The sequence below is a fragment of the Phyllostomus discolor genome, chromosome 1 (assembly GCF_004126475.2).
Source record: "Phyllostomus discolor isolate MPI-MPIP mPhyDis1 chromosome 1, mPhyDis1.pri.v3, whole genome shotgun sequence".
Classification (NCBI taxonomy): Eukaryota; Metazoa; Chordata; class Mammalia; order Chiroptera; family Phyllostomidae; genus Phyllostomus; species Phyllostomus discolor.
Genome location: NC_040903.2, coordinates 210,718,449 through 210,732,911, shown reverse-complemented (window position 1 = coordinate 210,732,911; position 14,463 = coordinate 210,718,449). Strand labels below are relative to the sequence as shown.

Here is a 14,463-nt window from a genome sequence, read left to right as displayed (position 1 = left end):
TTCAGTGAATGAACTTCGGTGTCCCATGCCCTGCTCTCTGTCCAGAGCCCCTGGTACCATCGTGCCAATGAAAACTAGGACTGTCCGTGCCTTGGGGACCCGTCTGCAAAGCCACTCCCTCAGTCAAAGCGCTTGCCACTCACTCCCACCAGATGAGCAGAGCGGCTTCTGCGGTGTGGCCTGGGAGCCGGGGGCAACTTGTTTGAGAGAAACGTGCGGGGCTGCTGAGCCAGTACTTGTTGCTAGTCTGGCCTCAAACAGAGGAGCGTGAGGCGGTGGAGGGATCTTCCCCAGGGCCATCAGCAACTCCTAAACAGACGCAGCCCTGTGGTGGGAGAGGGACCTGTAGGAGAGAGAGCGAGCCCTCCGCCCCTGCACCTGAGCCCCGGCACCCGCGGGAGCTTCCGTCCCCTCCGAAAGGGTCCTCAAGGACAGAGCGCCAAAGGGGTCTCCGAGAATCAGTCCTTACCCCCTTCCTGCCGTCTCGGAGAAACTTGGGAGGAGGGCAAGCAAGGAGCAAGTTCCCCCTGGAGATGAGTCCCCTTCCTCGCGGGTGAATTAATAAATGAGCGCCCAGTTCACAACAGCCTCGCTAGATGGAGACCAGGAATCACTGCAGCAGCGCTGGCGGCGGCGGCGGCGGCGGCGGCGGGGAGCGCGGGCGGGAGCGCTGCCCGCGCGGGAGGCGGGCGAGGCTCTGGCGAAGCTCACGTCTGTTTTCCTTTTTCGTGCATTATTTATTTCGCCTCCGCCTGCGGCCCTGCTGCCCGAGCGGACGCTCCCAGCCGGCGTCTCTCGCCGCTGCCTCTCCGGGGCCGGCGTGACGGACGAGGAGAGCTTCTGCACCCCCGCGCCCTGGGCAGCCGCGCGGCGCCACCGCGAAGGGCGGGGACCCGGGGAGGGCACTCGCTGCCAGCTCCCGGCGGCTCGGAAGAGACTTTCCCCGCCCCCGCCTCCGCCTCGGCAGCCTGCCCTGGCCCTGGGCGCGGGGTGCCGCCCCTCCCGCCCCGCGCGCGGCCAGGCGCAGCCTGGAGCCACCGCGCCCTGCACCCAGTGCGAGCGCGCAGCGCCTGGGACCCCAGCTCAACGCCCCCGGAGGCCCAAGCCGCACGCAAACTTTTGCTCTAGTGCCCGGTGCTCCTCCCAGGCACGTGAAGCCCCCAAGCGCCCGCGCAGTCGCTCGGGTGAGGAACGAGGCCCCGCCTAGAGGGCGGGGGACTGGGGAGGCGGCTGGCTTTAAATGGGGGCCGACTGGCGGCTCGGGGGACAGTCTACCGCGGGGGGGAGTGCGACCTCCGTTCGCCGCGCGGAGAATCGGCTGGGGCGGCCCCCAGGCAAGGTGGCGTGAAGCACTGGAGGGGTGCGGGCGGAGATGGAGACCTGGGGGAATCTCACGTTCTGGGGCGGGAGGCCGGGGCTCGGGAGAGCGTGCCAGGGTACATGGGGTGCGCACGGAGGCGCAGACGTCGCAGTGTGCGCAGTGAGGGCCGGCAGGGCAAGGAGGCAAGGAGGGTGCCCGCAGCGTGTGATTTCGTGGTGTTGTGCATGCGGGGTCAGCGAGTGTGCAGACGGGAGTCGGTGGGTGTGCACGCAGGGTGAGTGATTCCCGCCGGGTTTGAAGTGTGCTCACTGTGGGCGTGAGTTGTGCATGGCTGTTTCTGGGGCGATGCACAGGACGCTCCCTGTGTGCTTGACTGTTTCTGAAGGGGCGCATGGGGCCAAGGTGTGCGTGCGGGATTCTGGGGATGTGCACCTGGGCCAAGGTATCCACGCAGGGGTCTGAGGGCATGCACCAGGACAGAGTGTGAGTTCTGGGAAGTCGGTTTCTGCACGTGTGCACGAGAAGTCATCGAATGTGCAAACTGGAGTGAGGGGGCAGGCTTGATTTACGAGGGTGCCCCAGGGTGCGAGGCGTGCCTGTCCAGCCAGGGCTGCTTGCCCAGTGTTCGGGTGCACGGTCCCCGCGCAGTGCCCGCCTGACCCAAGCTTTGCTCCCCTGACAGTTCGCCCCGAGAGCGGGTGCCACGGGCCGAGATGCTCCTCCGGGACCTGGTCCTGCGCCGTGGCTGCTGCTGGCCCTCGCTGCTGCTGCACTGCGCGCTCCACCCGCTCTGGGGCTTCGTGCAGGTGAGCGCCGGCGCCAGGTGCGCGGGACTGCATGGGCTTGGAGACCTGGGCAGGAGCGGGCGGGGGCGGGGTGCCACGTCACTCCCCCGACCCCAGCTTCCTGCAGCCCCCCTCTGACCAGTCCAGGGGAGAATTTAGGTAGTGAAGAGATGCTAGGACCTCCGCAAGGTCTGGCCGGGAAGAGATGAGAGACTCCAGAGGAAGGCTGCAGGTGTGGCCGAAGGCCCACAGGACAGGGTCTCGGAACTGGAAGGGTTAGGGAATGCCTGGTGGCGTTGGGGGAGTTGGGAATTATTCCCGTGCTTGTGTGAGTTGGACAGTCCAAAGATGGGCGAGACTGCTTGCCAGCCTGCCGTGGCCCCTGAGCTGTCCCAAGTTGTGGGGCCCTGCTGGGAAGCAGCTCAGTCAGTCTTGCTTGGGTGGCGGCCGAGTGACCCCTGGGCGAGGACCAGGAGCTCTAAAGCTGGACCCGACATGCAGGTTGAGTGGGCGGGTCGAGTGGGCGGGTGGTCAGCGTCCCCCCAGCCCTCAACCCCGGCACCGGGCCTGTCTGCTGCCCCCTTCCCTGGCTAGCCTCCACCTCACTCACAGTTGTTTTCCCTTGGGAACTGACAGCTTCCTCTAATGTGTGAAACGGCAGTTATTAAACTCAGCTGTGCCTCCTCAGGAGGCAGGATTTTGTCACTTTTAAACACTCAGGCGGTTGAGGACCAGCTTCCCTTGTTCAACTTGGAGTCGAACCTCAGATACAACATTCACTTCCTCCTTCTTTTCACTTGCTTCCAGTTTTCCATGAGACTTTTCAGCTAGTGTGGAGAGCAACGCAACGATGTTGTCTTTCTGCACGACTAGAATTCTCCCGGATAGAAACTAGAGACTTACCACTGCCGCCCCTGAAAGAAATAATTGTGCAAAAGCAGCCCAGTTTTTTATCAGTGTCTTTCAGCCAGGCAGTACTTACACAAGTGTGTGTGTGTGTGTGTGTGTGTGTGTGTGTTTCAGATGCTGTTACTCAATACAAATCAATTTGCGTGCAAACCAATTAGAAAAGGAACCACTAGACAAGTAGAATGGATACAATCTTGGCTGCGGGCTCTGGAAAAATTCATCTACGCATGATAAGGGCCAGGAAACCAAGGGAAAGGGGCTTGGGGACGGATGGACCTGGTTTGTAAGCAAAAGAGCTGAGTCAAGGGGAACAGAGGGAAGAAGAGGGAACACGGGAGGGCCTGAGGCTGTGTATTTCCCTGTAAGGGGAGTGCTGAAACCCGTCTCCTCACGGGAGGGTCTCGAACACAGGGAAAGAACTCGGAGTTTCCACGGGAGTCATGCCAGCGGCGCCCCCCGAAGTTGTAGGCGTGTGGAAGGGTGAGGCTGCTGTGATGGAGTCCTCTAATTAATAGGGTAATTGGTGACGTGAGGGACCTGGGGTCCCCAGGGCACCGGGCTCCTACCTTGACACCAGCCCAAAGCCTCTGGAGGCTGCCGAGATGATAAGACACCCAATCACTCAAGTCAGATGACATTCAAATTGCTGCAAGGTTGGTGTGGGGGCCTCCATTCGCCTCCCCCCTTTTCCCTTTAATGTGTCTGGAATTGAGATTTTGAGCTTTTGTGATGTAGGGTTCTTCTAAGTTCGCTTCCAGATGATTCCTTTTTTTTTTTTTTTTCTGCAAGCGGGGAGGATGACAGGCTGGCAAATTTATTAGGTGTGACAGGAGTGTGTCTCATCAAGTCACTGTGGTGCTGGCCTGTCTCCATAAAAGATGCCAGAAGCCATCATCTTTGTGGGCGTCCTCCTAAGGCCACCCGGCGGGGACACGGGCTTGGATCCGAGCCTGTGGGTTTCTGTGTAAGGACGAGGCGGCCGTCCCCAGACCCAGGTGACGCTGACCTCCCGCTACTGCCAGTCACTACAGCTTCGCTCAAGAATTCAGCAGCATTTACTGGGCACCTACTGTTTGCCAGGCCCTGTGTTAAGTGCCAGGGACCTAGTGGTCTCTGCCCTCAGGGCAGCGACAGCCTGGCACTGGAGGGATAATTAAACAGGTACTTGCAGGCAGATAGCTCCACAGGAGATGGGACCCCGTGGAAGAGGCAGAGCGGTCCCACAGGTGTGGTGCTTCGGCTGAGGCAGGAACCAGGAGAAGTCAGGGGCCGGGGCGGGCAGGAGTGAAGCGTGTAGGCAGAGAGAACAGTCCCCGGGCTGGAGGCAAGAGGGTGAGGCCACCGCTGTGAGCCACGAACACCGTATCTGGCAGTTTGGACTTCATCCTAGGGGCAACGGGACTGTCAAAGGCTTATGCAAGAGATGACATGACCCCAGATGGGCGTTTGAGACATCTCAGGCCAGCTCCAGCCAGAAAAATGGATGGGGGGCAGGGAGCAAGGAGGCAAGGGTCAAGGGGGCTGGGGATGGTAGGGTTGCCAGATGGAGCCAATAAAAATACAGGATGTATAGTTACATTTGAATTTCAGACAAGCCACCGATTGTTCTTTAGCATGATAACTATGTCCCATTACAATATTTGGGACATACTTATACTAAAAAATTTATTGTTTATCTGAAAGTAACAGGGCATCCTGCATTTCACCTAGCAACCCTACGGGAGAAGGGAGAACTGTCCAGCAGAGAGAGGGTGGGGTCCTGGTTTGGGGGGGGGTGGGGAGAATGGATGGATGGATACAAGTTCTGTTTACGAGGCAACATACCCTGGACCCGAGAGCCGAGCTGAGTGGCCAGGAGTGGGAACTGGCAGCCATGGAGCCCCTCGTGCCCCAGACCACAGTGACGGGTCCCCAATGCAGGGGACTGTGGGGTCAACCTGCGCCTCTGGATTCTGGCCTCAGGAAAGCCCTGCAGAGCCAGGGAGGGAAGGCAGAGGGAGGCAAGGCTGGAGTAAAAACTCGTCCCAGGAAGTCACGATGCCAGCTTTTGCTCTGTGGGCACAGGCACGTTGTTGACCTCTCTGGGCCTCTGCTCCTTCTTAGTCAAGTCCAGCTAAGAGTAGGCGACCTCAAGGGCAAGGTTGTTGTCCTTGTGGGACTCCCTAATATATACACCAACCAAGCCAGGTATGGCTGCAAGCTCCCAGGACTAAGATTTCCTCTCGACTTGCCTAGATGCCGCCCCACCACCCCACAGGACCCCGAAGTGGACCTGGGTTGGGGGGACGGGCTAGACCCTGTGTCTCTGCACGGGGCGGCAGGTCACCTCCCAACACATCTTTCCCCTGAGCCCCCACGGAGCCCGGCCCTGGGCAGCTGCGGCAGAGCACTCCCCCTCACTGAGCCTGCTGCCCCTGCCGCTATGTGCGGAGGGTAACAACCACCCCTCCCGGTTATCCCCGCGGTGAGATGACAGCCTGTCTCCCGTGGCCGGCACACGGCAGAGCTCGGGAAGTCACACTCGGTCAGGATTAATGAGGCACAGGCTCATCTACCCGCCAGCTTACGCAGGGGGAGCAAACATCCCAAAACAGTGGGGAAGATGCCCCCTAAGACGAGGGCTTACAAGGCGAGGAAGCTGCCCGGGCAGGTGGGTCTCATCTGGGGGGGTCACGGGGCTCAGGGCGGCTTGCCTGAGAAGGCTGCGTAGGAGCTGGGTTTGAAGGGTGAACGGAAGTTGGCAAGTGGATCAAGGGTTTTTGTAGCCAGCTGTCAGTGGCGACAGGCTCAGCGGCCTCAGGCCTGCGCTGGACCAAACTCCAGGCAGGGGCCCAGGCGGGGCCCGCCCCTCAGGGAGGACAGCCAGCCCTGCGTAGATACTCCTGTGATGACGGTTGGTTAAGCAGTTGTGCCGGCCCCCTTTCCCGTGGGACCACTCCGAGACACCACAGCTTTCTGAAGTCCTTCCTCTCCCATCAGCCTTGGGTCACTTTGGGCCCCGGGTTCCTTGCCCATAATTTCCCTGCACTGAACTCTCTCATACATCCTGTGCCCGTGTAGCCTCTCACACGAACAGGGCATTGGGTGGGGCCAGGCTAAACAAACGTGCTGCTCTCCAGAGCCCTCACGTACATCGCACGTGGAGAGCGGGAAAGTAGTTGCTTTGGCAGTGGCCTTCACGGCCTGACGTTCACACACTTGGTGGAGTTCAGGGGAGAGGCGATCTCCGAGGCCAGCGGCTGGCAGACGGAGCTCCCGAGCAACGCCCCGCAGTCCTAGACGGTCCGAATCCAGAGGGCAGGCTCCGAGCGGGCAGGAGAACTGGCCGCTGCACCCTGGGGTCCAGTCACTGAGGGGGAAGGAGGTAATCACGTCTGTGACATCACAGAAAAGGCGCACCCTCTGAGCATGCGCTCTTCCTAGCGGGACATAGACCGCCTCTCAGAGCTTGAACCACAGTCGACGGTCCTTTGAAAATGCTCAGAGGTGGTATGCAGGAGCTTCTTGGCCTTGTCGGCGCTGCCAGAGCTGGAAACCGGTTCCCCTCCCGCTGCCGTCCCCATGGCCCTTACTGGCCTGCTCACATCTGCCAAAGGCGGCGGGGATCCGAGCCCTGTGCGCTCGCTGCTGGGCCTGGACACGGGCAGCCAGGGGTCACGATGCCCTTTAAAGGCGGCCACACGTGGTTGGTTTTGCAGGGAAATCAGGGTTCTAGGTTTCTACTCACTCAAGACGACAGCTAGAGAGATTAAGCGTGGGCATCATTGGGGTGGGGGTGACCACCAACTTTTCCTTCATTCCTTTAAGTCACCTGGTTCCCCGGGACGGGCACAAAGCAGCAGCCTCGAGGATTTACGGCTCCGCCTCAGGGAGGGATACGGGCTCGGTCAGTCTACGGCTCCATTAGAAGCTTAGCCTGGGGTGCTTACCATACCCATGCCCGGCTGCAGCTGCAGGAACTCTGATGTAACGGTGGCGAAGGCTCAGAGGGGAGTATTTTGGGGAGCAATCGGGGTTGGGCACCACTGGGTGAGCACAGCCAGCTCCTGCCACTGAAATGACACTCATGTCCCAAAACACCAGACCCGAGTTCCGGAGGCGTGGTTTCTGGTCCAGCTTTTAATATTTCTTCGTTCGTTCATTCATTCATTCATTCATTCATTTGCCAAATGTTCATGGAATGCCAGGCACCCCCTTGAGTGCCAGGTTATGATAGTGCGAGAAATGACCACAGGCCTGGCCCCTGCCCCCGTAGACCTATGGCCCAGTTGTCCAGTTGTGCAGAGGGGCAGGAACCAGGGAGCCACCCTGAGGCAGACTGCAGCCCTGCAGAGCGGGACCTGGGCCAGAGGAGTCTAGGGAAAGGAGGTTTGACCAGGACCCGGGGCTCAGGGCTGCTTTCTTGAACAGGTGGCAGCCATGCTGAGAAGGGGCCAGCGGGGAAAGGGGTGGTGGGGACGTTCTGGCCCACTGGAGCAGCCCATGAAAGGGTGGGAGTGTGGCCGGGGCAGAGGCTGGAAGAAGGGCCCTGAGAGCAGGGCTGCGGGTGAGAACTCAGGGTGAGTTGGGGCTGGAGACGCTATGGGAACGGGGGGCGGTCTCCCGTGCAGGACCCTGTGGGCACGTGATCCCTTGAGCTGTGGGCAGCCTTTGGGGGGGGGGGTTCTGAGGGATGCAGATGGCCTGGTTGGGTGTGCTTCACACGAGACCCCTGGGGCTCCCCGTGGTTGTGCGGATCACCAGAGCAGACGCCTGGCCCAGGACGGCGTTTCCTCCCTGGAGACGGAGGGCCTTGGCTGTGCCAGGAGGGCTGTCAGGAGCTGGGACCGAGGAAAGGGGAAGGCTGGGCCTTGTACTGGAGCAGGACAGACTGGAGAAGTGGCTGGGTCTGCCTGCTGGGGGCATACATCGGTGTCCTGCCCCCACCCACGCCGGATAGCCTGCGGGAGCCACTTCCCCTGGGCTTCAGTGCCCTCGCCGGTCTGCTGGGGAGCCTCCCGGAGCTCATCTCCAGCTGTTTCTGCCTCTCTGTCATATCGCAGCCGCTTGCCACAGTCCCATAGCTGGCCCCCGGCAGAGCTGGGAATAAAACCTGAATCTCCCAACCCTGCCAAGCTCGCCTCCTACAACCTTGTTCTCTTTGAACCTGACCTCTGTCTGTTCTTCCTGCCGTGGTTTGGGAGAAGAAGCCCAAGTCCCGGCCTGGCAGGGAGCGGGTGGGGCGGGCCCGTTTTGGCTCCCGGGTTGCCTCACGGTCTTCTCATGGTCACGCGAGTCCGTTTCTGCAGGTGACACACGGCGAGCCGCAGAAGTCCTGCTCCAAGGTGACTGACAGCTGTCAACACATCTGCCAGTGCCGGCCCCCTCCCCCGCTGCCGCCGCCGCCCCCGCCCCCGCCGCCTCCCAGACTCCTCTCCGCCCCAGGTGAGTAAAGGCTTGCCTGTTTCCGATTTCCCCTGGTGTCCTGCGGGCCCCGGGAGAACCCGGGGCAGAGCAGAGGGCAGCCTTGCCTCCTCGGTAATTTTCCACTGGCCGAGCAGGAGGGAAGCCAAGGCCCAACTTTCGCCTGCAGTCTGCAAAACGCCTTCCCCGCAGAACGCTCCTGCGGGACGGAGAAGGATGCTTCTGCACCCGCTAATCAGATCACAGCCAGCCTCCACTGGATGAGCGACGGGGCCCGGACTGCTCTAAAGGCCAGACCTTTAAAGGACAGGCCCTGGGCACCAGGGTTCTATAGCCACCCACGCACACGGTTTCATTTTCCGACTGTAATTCTGGTCTAAGGAGGCTCTGGGAGCACAGCGGCCTGGATGCCTCTCAGCCGTTGGCAGTGAACTCGGCTCCCCGCCCCCCCTCCTGTTTGCCTTGATTTCATCTGTGAACAATTCGACCTCCTGGTCATTCAGACAAAGGAGGGTTTCTTAGCCAGAAACGGCCCGAGTCCTGACCTCCAAGGGTTAAGTGCCCTGCATACAATCGCTACTTGACAAGGTCTCTGAGAAGAGATTCTGTACGTGGGGTCGATCACCCACGGTTTGGCCTGTAGAGTGCCCGTGGTGCTGGCTGGGTCTCCCTTGGTTAAGTGCACCGCTGTTGAGTTATTGGGGCGTGTTTTAAAGACCCTCGACAACGCTTGCTCTCTGGTCAGCTGTGTGTCCAGACAGTGACGCGGCGCCCTGGGGGACCTTCGCAGTTCGGGTGCGTTTGCGTTTTGTCTGCTGGGCCCCGATGTGTCTCCATTCTTACCTGACACCTGTCCCTGGTGCGTCTCAGAGTGGGGTCCTCAACATCACCTGAAGCATTTTTTTAAAGGGCAGCCCCAGGGGCCCACTTCAGACCCACCCACTCAGAGACACTCGGGTGGGGCTTAGGAAGTGGCGGCTCTGCGGCGATTCAAATGCAAGTGACAGTGGAGAAACGTGGCCTCCCGGGCCCCCTGCTCTGGGCCTCTGCGGGACTCCCCCGTCCCAGGGTGCTCACCTCCTCCTCTCTCCGGAAGGAATCCCCGAGCTGTCCTGGGGGTGGTCAGAGCCCCCTGCTTCCTTGGAGGGTGTCTCCTCCGCCCAGGGTGTGGGCCCCGGGCCTGTGCTGTCCCCAGCTGCACTTGCATGTGATGGACCTGGGTAGAGCCCCTTCAGTTCACCTGGTGCTGACTGAGCTGCATGCCAAACACGGAGGTGAGAGGCGGTTCTGGCCTCCTGGGATCTCTCAGCCTCGAAGGGAAGGCCCTCCCGTCAGCAACCTACACGAGGTGGCCTGAGACGGCACAGACGTTGCCACCCGGTGCACGGGAGATCCCTGAGTAGCTCGGCCACAGCGCACTGTAACTGTGACCTGGGTCTTCAAGAATCAATGACATTGTTCCCGGCGATAAGGAGGTGGTGGGAAGGGGCACCCAGGCGGAAGGACCAGCATGGGCAAAGGCGTGGAGGTCTGCCTCCGTGAGATCCCCCCTGGCAGTCACGAGCCCTTCAGCAGGTGGGCCAGGGGCGGACCGGGCAGGGCCTCAGGCGGGCGGGCGGGCGCGTGGCCGATGAGATCACATTTCCTCTGGTGAATCACGGTCTGCCAAATGTCATTCATCATATCCAAATGCCTCCTGTTCTTTGCCCCTTTTTCTGTAAATAGACTCACTTTTGTGTGTATGCAAATTAATTTCCAAAGAAAACGTGACACAACTACTGTCAATGAAAAGACAGCGCAAACTCAAAGTGACCGTGAAAATAAATGTAATGAAAACGAAGCCAGTGTTAGCAAGGTGTCGGAGCTGTGGCAGCTCTCTGTGCAGCCTCTTCCCTGTGAAGACGGTGGAAGGTTTGTGAGAGCATCAGAAAGGGCCTCATTCCTGGTCCCGGGTTTCACTGTGCTGAGTCCCGGGTCCCTGTGCCGTGGGAAGTCAGCCCACTTAGCTGCAGGGACGCACACCCCACCCTTCACGAGTCTGCTGTGGGCTGTGACCAGCCCACGGAGGTGTTAAGCAGGGAGATGGCGTGATTTCTGTATATCTGCTGTAGAGAGATCGACTTTCTTGACAATGCGGAGGTGCGACTGGGGATGAGCTACCAGACTGGAGTCAAGCGGGGGCCTCTTGGGATAATTCAGCCCCAGGCCACCTTCGAGGGCCTGAAACCAGGCTGGGGTGCAGGGAAGGGGCGGCGGGCAGGGAGTGCCCCGTGGCTGGGGACAGCCACCTCATGTGGAGCTTCGGGCCCGAGGGCCTCCTGGGTGAGAGGGGAGGAGGATTGTCTAGTCACACGCAGCAGACACAGCCACCGTGAAGTGGCTTAAGTAACACAGACTAGGGAGGGAGATGCTAGTGTTTTGCCTCGTGTACCAGGATATTCCAGCAGCAGGTCTTCCGTGATGACAGTACTAGATTTCTGTCTCGGCCCTGTTCTCTCCTGGTTTCTCCTGGGTTGCCTTTTCTCTCAGGTTGGACCAGTCCTGGGGCTCCAGGCACCAGGATTCCATCAACCTTGCAGTTAGTAATCTTTCCAGGACAGAGCTTCTCTTTCCCAAAACATCCTCTAACGTCCTGGGGCTGACTTTCATTGGATCATCTTGGGTCACATGTCCATCCTTGGACCAATCATGGTGGCCTACAGGATGAAATATGCTGATTGGCCAGGCCTGGGCCATGTGACCACCCTTGGGGTTGGAGTGTGGAGACAGAGGTTAAGGGAGTGGTGGCCTCCCAAGGTCATGGACATGAACCCTGGGCAGAGGGGTCAGCAGATGCACCCCACAGCCATGAAGTGCTGGCAGATTAGACCAGTGGCAGAGAATGTTTTGCACATTCTCTTAGTCCTCCTTGAGCTCACCCCGGACCCTGTGCACAAGTGGCGCCCAGTAAAACGTCAGACAGAGCTATGGCCACAGCCACAACTGCTGCCTGCCCTACAATGCAAAGGGATCGGCCTCTCTCCCAGAGGGCACGGGGCTCCAGAGCTGCGGAAGCTCTGCTGTGGTTTAGCAGGTGTGCATGGAGCACGCCAGGTCCTGGGCCAGGGACTCAGCCATGAGCGAGAGAGGGGCAGGTCCAGCCCTCTTGGAGCTCACGGTCCAGCGGACTGTCGGTTGCAGCAGGAGCGTTTGTAGGAGTGTCCTTTCCTGCCGTCTCTCTGGGTACCTGGGCTCCAGGCTCGTGTCATCCTTTGCTCACCTGTTCATCAGACGGGCCTTGAATTTCTGCCCCCCGACCCAGGGACCTCTCTTTCACCTGGGGGAACAGTAGCCAAGCACCTGCTCTGTGCCCAGCCCCATGCTGGGGCCACTGGAGGCACCAAGAGGCACCCAGAGGCACCCAGAGGCACCCAGGGACTTGTCCCCACTGGCAGGGGCCGGGGGACGAGCACGAGAGTTTGAGTCCCCGAGCCTCGGCCGGTGCCAGCTCAGCCACTTCTGTGTGTGTGTGTGTGTGTGTGTGTGTGTGTGCAGGCCACACGTGAGGCTGGGCCCTGCCTTCTACAAACCAGGTTTGCGGGTTCCACCTGCCTGAGGGGCTGACTTGAGGATTCCCCGTAAGTGAAAAGTGCTTTGGAAACGGCTGCCGCTCATCCCGTGGAAATCCTGCTGATGCCCGGCGGCCTGGGAGCGCCAGACCGGGGAACACAGGTGCTGCTGAGGACGGGCTCATTCCAGAAGGGGGGGGGGGGAGGCATGATAGGACTCCCTGGCAGACCCGGGAGCAGAGAGAGGCCAGACAGGCCGTGGGGGACATGGGGGACAGGGAAGCGCTGATGCAAAGACCCAGAGTTAGGGGCCGAGGGAGCCAACAGGAGACTCCCTGCTGACACCGTGTTGATTGGCAGGAGCCTGGGCAGAGGGAGAAGGAAGGAAGGGAGGAATCTCTGCATGATTTCCAGCAGACTTATCCAGTCTCCCATGGAAGTACCTGGCAGAAACATTTGCCCAAACGAACTGAGTGTCCTCCACGTGACCAAACAGCACGCTGCTGCTCAGAGGGACCGGCTTGTCCTGGTGTGCCCAGGACTCCCCTGGCTTTACCCCGAAAAGTCCTGCACCCCAGAAACCCTTCGGTCCTGGGCAAACCTGAACAGTTGGTCATCCTACTGCTGGACCACCCTTCTGGCAAAGGCAGCGTGGTTTCTGGTTTTTGCTGTGTGTGGTTTTTGGTGTGTTTGTTGTTTTGTGTTACCACGAAACTTTCTGGAGACTAGCCCCCAATGCCACCTGGGGCTCATTGCTCTTGGGGGCCACTCAGCCCTGTGTCCCCCCGAGGGGGTCCAGCCCTGCACCCTCTCCCGGAAGTCCTTTGAGACAACCCTGCCCTGAGCCCCTCCTGTCATCGGGAAGGGGCAGGGAGAAGGCTCTAGTGAGGCGGGAGAATCTTGAGCAGCATCTCTGCTTGCTGCCCTTGTTTCCCACACTCTGCCCCCGGTCCCGCCCACTTCAGCCAAGGTGGCGGGTGCACTTCGTGAACTTTTGCCCACTGTGGGCCGTCGGGGGTCACTAGACCAGTAGTTCTCTGGCGCGAGTGTGGTCAGAACCCCCTAGAAGGCTTGTTGGGAACACAGGTTGCCAGAATTCCTGATTTAGTCGGTCTGGGCAGGGCTGAGGGTTTGCATGTCTGACATATCGTCTGGTGGTGCTGATGCCACTTGGGTGCACAGTTTGAGAACCAGCATCCTAGGGGATGGCCTCAGGTCAGGGAGCTCCAGCATCAGTCCCAACCCTTCCAGTCCCAGCCCTGTGACCCTGGGCACGGTGCATCCCTGTCAGAGCCTCAGTCTCCCCATCTGTGAAGTGGGGCTGATGATCCCCACCCGAGACGGGATTTCCATGAGACTGCAGATTACACGGGCTGTTCTTGGCAGACACCACGTGCTTGACGGGGGTTGCTGCAGTGCGGTGGCTCCCCGCCTGGCTTTCCTGCCCCCGCAACCTGGGCTCAAGCCTTGTTCCTTAGCTAAGGGCCTTGGGCAAGCTGTCCTGAACTGCTTGGGGCCTCCATGTCCACATCTGTAAAAGGGGAGCAGTGACGATACCCGCCACACATGGGGGTGGTCAACCCACGTCACACTCCATACATGGCAGCTAATACGTAATACTAATGGTAACGGTTGAAATAATAATAGTTCAGTGACCGCCAGGTTTGGAGCTGCTTAAACCCGGCCCTGGCACCTGCCTGCTGAGAGCGAGAGATCCGATGAGAAACTCAAGGATGAAGGGGGTTCTCTGAGGACTCCCCTAGGAATTCAATAGAAAGGAAGAGGTTGTCAGAGAGTGTCTCCCAGGGCCGCCGTCGCCAGGCCTGCGATTCTCAAAGTCCCCCAGAGTCCCCTAAGTGCAGGTGCTTCTAGAAAGCGTGGGCAGGGCTGCACCCCGGGGAAGGCGAGGCAAACATGGCCCCAGGGCCTGACCGAAGAGCCCCCGGCAGCCTCCAGAGCTCAGGATGTGCCCTGAGCTCGGGGCGTCCTTCGTCAGGGCCAGCGGTGGCCCATGGTCCCCGCCCGTGACTCACACGGCTGAGGCCAGGGCAGGAGGGTGCACGGGGGAAAGGCAGGCACACCCTCCGTGAGATCTGCCCCTGAGGCTGGCTGGTCCCAGAATAGCAGTGGCAGGGCAGAGGCGTGAGCGTGCATTTCCTTAGTACCTGTCTGGAAGAAGTTCAAAGCGCTGCCATTTCATTTTTTGCATTTATTTTATTCTTCGAAAAATCAAAAAAGAGGTTAAGTGACTCCCCAGAGGTCACCCAGCAGTGGTGGAGCTCGGAATGAGTCACCTGGTTCATCTCTATGTGCTGAGGCCAAGTTTTAACAGAGAAAAAAAATGGGACTGTGAAAGTTCTAGAATGCTCTTTTTGGTTTGGTGCACTCAGAATACTAGAAGGAAACCGATACTTAGTTCCCAACAGTGAAGGGGAAGCTCGTTTTCCTCCCCTCGGGCCTCAAACACACCTTGGTCGCAGGGGTACCAGCCCCAAGG

At 59.9% G+C, this 14,463-nt stretch overlaps 1 protein-coding gene across 4 annotated transcripts in view; it reads left to right on the top strand.

Annotated features, from left to right (window-relative positions):
• Positions 1-277: 277 nt before the first annotated feature.
• Positions 278-14,463, top strand: part of PRIMA1 (proline rich membrane anchor 1) — a 48,129-nt gene continuing 33,943 nt past the window's right edge. Inside the window, exons 1-3 of one of the 4 annotated variants that reach the window (XM_036013591.1) lie at positions 283-1,184; positions 2,004-2,127; positions 8,304-8,439. In XM_036013591.1, coding sequence (XP_035869484.1) covers positions 2,035-2,127; positions 8,304-8,439 — 229 coding nt within the window. In that variant the 5' untranslated portion in view covers positions 283-1,184; positions 2,004-2,034. Of the gene's footprint in view, positions 1,185-1,266; positions 1,340-2,003; positions 2,128-8,303; positions 8,440-14,463 lie in introns of those variants that run through there. The other 3 variants (XM_028508163.2, XM_036013601.1, XM_036013579.1) reach the window with 3 other exon arrangements.